Consider the following 7,962-nt stretch of genomic DNA (forward strand, 5'->3'; position numbering starts at 1 on the left):
TGTTTACTGTGTGTTTAATGTGTGTTTGTTTACTGTGTGTTTAATGTGTGTGTTTACTGTGTGTTTAATGTGTTTGTTTACTTTGTGTTTAATGTGTGTTTAATGTGTGTGTGTTTAATGTGTGTTTAATGTGTGTTTGTTAGATTGCTAGATTAAACCACCGAACTCTCTGTGGACCACCCATACTAGGGTTTTTATTGCGGTATACATTGAGTAAGAAGCTACGTGTTTTAGCATCTTCCATTCACTTACATGAAAGAGTTAGCATTAGCTCTACCATCAGTGACTAATACTGATTTGGGTGGTATACCCCAGTCGGCTACTTAGCTTAACACAGTGGTTTTCAAACCAAGCGCGGCCTGCTGGATTTAATACACTTGAAAACAGGGTGCTGCTGTTTGCGATGTATGCATGTAAATGTGATCGGCACAGGAAGTCATATCTGAGACTGACCGGCCGAGTCCGGTCACCAGCAGATCAATTGGTGCATGTTTATAAAGCTGGAGCTGAACTATCACCAGGAGAGGACAAATTGATGCACATCTTGATCTCTTCCACACATTGTCATTGGCTAAACTGGTGTCAAACAGCCCTGGAGTGTCGATGACAACAACCTTTTTCCCTACGACCTCTCCTCTTGCTTTGTTGCATTTCAATGTCACAGACGTTGCAGATAGTTCAGACTCAAAAGCTTCTCTGCTTAAGATGGTGTTTCCTGCTGAACTCTTCCCTGCCCCTGTCTCCCCAATCAGGATGAGCCTCAGCTCACCAGAACCTGTCGGACAGAGAGACACAGGACTTTACTGTACGACATGTTGTGTTTGTAGTTGTTCAGAATGTCCACACTGACAGGTAGAAAAAACACACGTATAATAAGAAGAAATCCAGAAACTCCAAGAATCGCACTGTATCACGGTGGAGGCCACAGGCTGACAGAACCTAATAGAGCAGCCACCCTGTCAGCACACCAGGGATGAGCACTGGGGCCGGCTGCATTGTGAGCTGGTTGTCCCAGGGGTCTGCTGAAGCAGCAGATGGGTATCGAATGGCGAGAAGGAGAAGCTATGGAGAAGGACTTTTTGTCGACCTGAAGGAAGTTCTGGCAAACTATTAGATGCCTCAGGAGGAGAAAGCAGGACTTGTCTCAGGCTGAGGAGGACTGCTAACCTGAACGGGGAATATTGTTGAGCGGGGAAAAGAGCACTTTGAGGAACCCCTGAGTCCGGCCGTGATGTCCTCTGTGGAGGAAGAAGAGTCTGAAGACTAAAGGGAAGCCTCACCAACATCCCCGGCAGATGTCGCTGAGGTAGTCAAAAGCTCCTTAGCGTCAAAGCACCAGGTGTGGATTTGGACTGTGTTGGGCTGTCTTGGCTGACACACCTTTCCAGTGTCACACGGAGGTCGGGTACAGTGCCTGTTGAGTGGCAGACCAGGGTGGTGGTTCCCATTTTTAAAAACGAGAGTCAGACCCTCCCAGTCTGAAGTCATGGTTCTCTGCTGGAGAACGGTGGATTGTTCCCTCTGGGTTGGGACAGAGTTACTGCCTCAAGTGAAGGAGTTCAAGTATCTCAGGGTCTTGTTCATAAGGAACAGTCAAATAGAGGTCGACAGGCAGATCGGTGGGCTGTCAGCAGTGATGCAGCCGTTGTACTGGACAGTCATGGCGAAGAAGAAGCTGAGCTGAGCTTTTTAGTTACCAGTTAATCTATGTTGCAGCCCTTAGCTGTGGTTGTAACCTCCGGCAGTTACCAAAAGAATCAGACGCTGATACAAGCAGCCAAAATGAGTTTCCCCTGTTAGGCGGCTGAACTCAGCCTCAGAGAAGTTGTAGTTTTGTTTTGAAAGTGATGGAGAGTCTTTCTGTGCTGGAGGTTGAGACCTGAGGAGAGGTGCGCATGGCGGGTGAGTTCCACCTGTGTAAAAGGAAACACAAATAATACACTCAACTGTCACGTTTGAGTTTTCTTACATTGGCTGTGAATATTCATTTTGTGTAAAATAGGCTATACGATAAAGAACTGTTCAGTTTAGTTTTCTGCCACAATAAATGTTAGAGCTATAGCCTGATATATTTTGTGACTGAAACAATGTGTCTTTAATATGATGTTGCGTGGCTTAACATAATGAGACGTTAATGAGACTGAGTGTTTCGTTTGATAATAATGTTTGGAATCTAGAAAGTGATTTCAATCATCTTTTTTTCAATAAATGTCGGCGTTCTCCTCCGGCATGGTGTTATGCTCCAGCCCGTGTTGCTTGGCGATGTTATGTAGCATGCAGCAGGTCACTACAATCTGGGCCACTTTTTCTGGCCTGTACAGCAGTGCTCCTCCAGTGCGGTCCAAACAACAGAACCCGCTCTGCAGGATTCCAAAGGTGCGCTCCACAACATTCCGTGTGCGGATATGGGCCTCGTACCTTATCTCTCCGGCAGTGGTCGGGTTGAGAACAGGTGTCAGGAGGAAGGGGTGTAGGAGGTATGCACTATCACCTTAAAAACATATGAATCAATATGAAACACACTCTTATTTTTAATGTAATTATTTTACAAAGGATTTTACAAACTGACTCACCTACAAGCCAGCCATCTAAAAACTCGCCATCTCGCAACTTGGAAAACAGAAAACTGTTTCTCAGAATAAAAGAATAGTACTGACCTGGGTCAGTTCCAAGATGGTAATGCTGGATAGGTGATATGTTTTAATGATTGTTTCCTCATTCATTCCAAAAATGTTCACACGGGGGTGAAAAATGTGTTCTCTGTGTCTTCTTTCATCGTTTCGATGTCTCCTTGCAACAATAACCGCAGCCATGTGTGCGCAATTACGCATACAAACCGTTTGCACCTCCCTTTGACACATGTTAAATATAGACGCAGTTTCTATGAGCAAAGCTGCTTTCAGGTTTGATAAATCACTTTGCGTGTGCTAAATTACTATATTTACATGTTCTCCTCCCAGCACACGCACAATTGCGTGTAAACGTCCCATATTGCATATTCATTGCAGCAAACGTACTAACTGAATGCAGACGCGCTATTTTGCACCTTTGAAAGACACAACCCTTAGTGCACACTGTTAGTAAATCAGTTTGTAAATTTTTTTGCGTGTGCAATGAGTTTGCACCCGTTTTTATACACGCACACCTTTAGTAGATCCGGCCCATGATGTATGAAAGATGTCGAATCTGTCAGTTTGCTTCTGCAGCTACATTTAATGAAATAACAAAGATTTTCCTACATTTTGACCTAAAATGTACTGTAAAATGTGTCTCTTTACCAAATAAAGAGTGAGAATTGTGTGAATAAGAGCAAGTTTAAAAGAACTTTACAAGTACTAGCTCTAAAAGTTGAATAACACTCATGGTGTATGAAAGATGTGAAATATCGAGTTTAAGGTTTGTTGTAAAGCTGACGTTAAACTGAACTGCTGGATTTAATGTATGGAAGATTTGAGCTCCGTCAGTTTGCTTCTACAGCTACATTGTATGAAATAGCATCGATGTTTTAGATTAAAAATTATAATTTTAAAGCTCCTCTCCACTCTAACTGTGATGTCATCCACTCTAGCTCTGAACTTTCTGTCCTGTACCCACTAATGGAAAAATCCAAGAAGGACACTTTTACTGAGCTTCAAAAAAGCATGAATATCTAAAAAGTTTAGGTGAATCAGAAATAAATCAGAGATGTGGAACATTTCAACATGGAATATTTGGTGGATAAACTAAACTGCTGACTGTAGAAGTTGAATAATGTATAAAAGATGTGGAACACTGTAAGGCTTGAATGGAGCTTGTAGCTGAAAGTATGAATAAGAAGAGAAGTCTCTGAAATCTCTGAAATACTTTCTACCTGCAGTCAAAGGTTACCAGGGTGACGGCAGCTGTTTCTCAGTCAAAAACTGTGATGTCAAAAATGAGATGACAGGAACAGGTGTGACGCCCCTCCCTAGAATGTTTCAGCCAGTCTCATCAGGCAGCTGGCTGACATGGGAGGGTCATTACCATGATTAGGCTCACCTGGGCCTCCAAGCTATAAAAGCTGCCTAATCTGTTCACTTGGTCTCTCCCTTCCTTTCAGCTGACATCCACTGACCAGCTTTGGTTTTGGTTTGCACCTTCAACACCTCCACAGAACACCCGACACTCACCCATGCATGACTTTCATGACTGACTTTGCTGATCTACACACTCCATTGATTATTTAAGTTAATTTTAGTTTAATAAATTTGGCTTGCTTTAAGTAAATCTTTTGTGTGGACTCCCTTCTTGTCACATACTCTGAGCCAGTTTGTGACACAGGTTAGAAAACTGGCACTTCATGCTTTTCTGCATAAACGTCTAGTCTCAGTTTCAGTGGGAGCCAATCGAGCACATTTGAGTGTGGAAAACATGAAATATTTCAGTATGAATTCTGGAGGAGAGCGCACTAATTCTTCTGGTGAAAAGCTGAATGATTTGATGTTTGAATGTTGAAAAATGTGGAAGGAGCTGAGTGCCAGATGTGGGGATGAGTACGTAGACTGAGAACAAGACTGCAGCTGGAGTTACAAAGGGCTTTTTTCTCCTTTAATGGAAAGGACAGTGTGTAACGGAGAGAGCGAGAGAGTGGGGAGTGACATGCAACAAAGGGCCGCAGGCCGGAATCAAACCTGCGGCTGCTGCAGCGAGGAAGGTGCCTCTGTACATGGGGCGCCGGCACTAACCACTACGCTACCGACGCCCCTACTTTAGGATTCTTTAGGAAGCAGTCACACACCTGGTGTGATCGGGATTAAATGTTTTTACCTGTGTCTCTAATCACTGGATACTGAATAACAATAACCACAACAATGCAATCAGCAGTATTCTCAAAACACAAGCAATCGAGCAATACATCATCATCATCATCATCATCATCATCTGGTAGATGCACAAACCTCAGAAGAAACTGCTGTGTTTCAGCGGACCACCACAGTCTACTTGTTTTTATTCAGTGAAAACGATAAACAGTTACAGATAATTAAAAAGGACAAACATGATAAAATGAAAAAGCTAAACGTCTGCGGCTAACGTCTGCGGCTAACGTCTGCGGCTAACGTCTGCAACGAGACGAAATACAAGCAATCACAAACCAAAGTAGAATAATAAAACCTCTGTGTGAGAAGAGCAGCCGTGTCGTTCTCAGTCTAACATCACTAACCACTTCCTCTGTCGTCTCATGCACCACAGCTGAGGGGTGGTTTCCAAAAAACTGAACTGCAGGTGAAACATCTTCATATATGGTCAAAGAGCGCACATGAGCACAGCATGCAAAATAATTAACTGCCAACTGGTTAAACTCAGAGGCGTCACATGACTACAGCACTAAAGGTGGAGCTTACAGACATGGTTTCACACAGTGTGAACAGGTCAAGAGTTCAAGTGAACACACAGGATGAAAAAGGGGAAGTGGAGACGTTAACGGATTCAGAGATAACCTGAGGCTCCTCAAACACAGATGCACTCAGTCTTCTTCTGTTGCATTAGTAAGAGTCCACACGAGCAACATGTGCTGGCATCATAAAACACTCTCTGACTTGAGAGTGTGTGTTTTGTGGTGGCTGGTTTAGGTACTTGAATGCACTCTGAGCTCCTGTGTGTCCTCACATATTATAAGGTTTGTTAAAAAGCTGCTGCTGAACTGAACTGATGGTTATAAAAGCTGAAAAATAAAATATGCACAATGTATGAAAAACGTGGAACATATTAAGGTTTGTTGAAAAGCTGATGCTAAACTCATTGTCGGCTTTAAAAGTAAAAGAAATACACATAATGTAATAAAGATGTGAACCACTGAAAGGTTTGTTAAACTGCTGCTAAACTGATTCATGGTTTTAAAAGTTGACAAAGAGCAATAATGTTTGAATAATATGGAACATATTAACATTTTTAAAAAGCTAACACTAAACTAGATTACTATCTCTAAAAATTGAATAACACTCATGGTGTATGAAAGATGTGAAATATTGTTAGGTCTGTTGTAAAGCTGATGCTAAACTGAACTGCTGGATTTAATGTCTGAAAGATTTGAGCTCCGTCAGTTTGCTTCCACAGCTACATTGTATGAAATAGCATCGATTTTTTTCCTATTTTTAAACTAAACGTGATGTACAGTATAAAGAGCCAAGACTGTGTGAAAAACAGCAAGTTTAAGAGAATTAAAACAAATACAGCTCCTCTCCACTCTAACTGTGACGTCACCCACTCTTTCTGTCCTGTACACATTAATGTAAAAATCTGAGACGGACAGTTTCACTGAGCTTCAAAAAGGGTTGAATATTTAAAAAGTTGAAATGGAATTAGAGGAATATGAGAGATGTGGAACATTTCAACGTGAAATATTTGGGAAGCATTTGAGGTATGAATATTAGATATCACAGTACTTGTCCTAATTAACACAGTAAAGGAGGTTATTTTATGTTACGCTCAGAAATGATTTGAGAAGTTTTTCTAAACTGTTGCCGTTAAACAGATCAGAGCTTCGGCTGCTCAGCTGATCACACACTCAACCTTCAGCGTGTATGTATGGTGAACATTATTCTCTCTTTCAGCTCGAGCTCTGGCTTCAGCCTCGTATTTTTCTTTCATCATTTTTAATTCTAGCTCCAACTTCTCTCCTTCATATTTGGCCTTCAGCTCCTCGACCTCCCTCTTCCTCTTCTCCTCAGACTCTTTGAGGAGTTGTTGTTTCCTCTCCTCGATGGCTCTCTCTGCCTTCAGGTACATATCTGTGGTGTAGTGCGACCCGTTGTTGTCGCTTACCATCTTGTCGATCTTCTCCAGAAGCTCAGTGACTTGAGATGGGTTTTCCACCTCATTGTTGAAGACGTGATAACGGCCGTAACATTTCTGGATGATGTCTTGGAGGTCTTTGCTCTTTGAGACAAACTCTTCGATGGTTTGTTTCTTCAGCTTGTCCCCACAAGTGAATAACACCATCGTGTATTTGGCGGCATCTTCACCGAAATGCTCTTGAATCATTCGGACTGTTTCTTTCTCCTCTTCTGTGAACCTGCCCAGCTGAACGACCACCAGGAAGGCATGAGGACCAGGAGAGGACATGCCGATGCACATCTTGATCCTTGGCAACACTTCTTCATTGGTTAATTCGGTGTCAAACAGCCCTGGGGTGTCGACGACAGCAACCTTTTTCCCTCCGACCTCTCCTCTTTCTTTCATACAATCAGTTGTCACAGATGTTGCAGATAGGTCGGATTCAAAAGCTTGTCTGCTCAAGATGGTGTTTCCTGCTGAACTTTTCCCTGCTCCTGTCTTGCCAATCAGGACGAGCCTCAGCTCATCGGAATCTGTCGGACAGAGAGACACAGGACGAAGAACAGACACAGATGTCATGGTTACATGTTGGCTGAAGAGAGGTTCGATTCATGGCTGTGCTGCTGTGGTTACTGTAGTTTGACATGTATGCTGTGTATTTAGGTGTGGCTCCTGTGAACCTCGGTCTGACATTAACCCGTCAGTCCCAACGCTGGTGTTCGTCCGCTGTTTGAGTGAAGCTAAGGCTGCTGTCAGCCCTAGAGTGGTCTCCTCTGGTCTGAATCAGGGACTCATGTTGTTCCAAAGTTGTATAATTGCCTAGAGTTGGTTCGTGTTCTCACGGCAGCATTTACAAGAGGACCAGATCAAATGCCTTGTGTGAGAAAGCTGCTCTTGATTGGTCAGAATTTTGTTGGGAATAGAATGATGTTATGTGTTTTACTATAAGTTGTGTTTCACTATATAAGTTTTAGATGTGTGAACAATGAGAATACTGAGAGGATTTCAGCTGATCTGAATGTGTTTGCTTTGCAGAAGTGGAGAAGTACAGGAGAGGAAGAGACATGAAGTCTGAGGAGCACATACTGCAATGCTTAGATAATTAGTTTCATATATGGTAAAAAGAATAGAAAGTGATGTACAGATAGTAAGGTACAGCACATGTAGGGA

General features: G+C 42.6%; 1 protein-coding gene across 1 annotated transcript in view; it reads right to left on the reverse strand.

Moving 5' to 3' along the window:
- Nucleotides 1-4,931: 4,931 nt before the first annotated feature.
- The window catches only part of LOC126407027 (GTPase IMAP family member 7-like), an 8,396-nt gene continuing 5,365 nt past the window's right edge, over nucleotides 4,932-7,962 (reverse strand). Inside the window, exon 3 of the mRNA XM_050071682.1 lies at nucleotides 4,932-7,325. Within this exon, the coding sequence (XP_049927639.1) occupies nucleotides 6,508-7,325 (818 nt within the window). The 3' untranslated portion in view covers nucleotides 4,932-6,507. The remainder of the gene's footprint in view (nucleotides 7,326-7,962) is intronic.

This window comes from Epinephelus moara, chromosome 19 (assembly GCF_006386435.1).
Source record: "Epinephelus moara isolate mb chromosome 19, YSFRI_EMoa_1.0, whole genome shotgun sequence".
Classification (NCBI taxonomy): Eukaryota; Metazoa; Chordata; class Actinopteri; order Perciformes; family Serranidae; genus Epinephelus; species Epinephelus moara.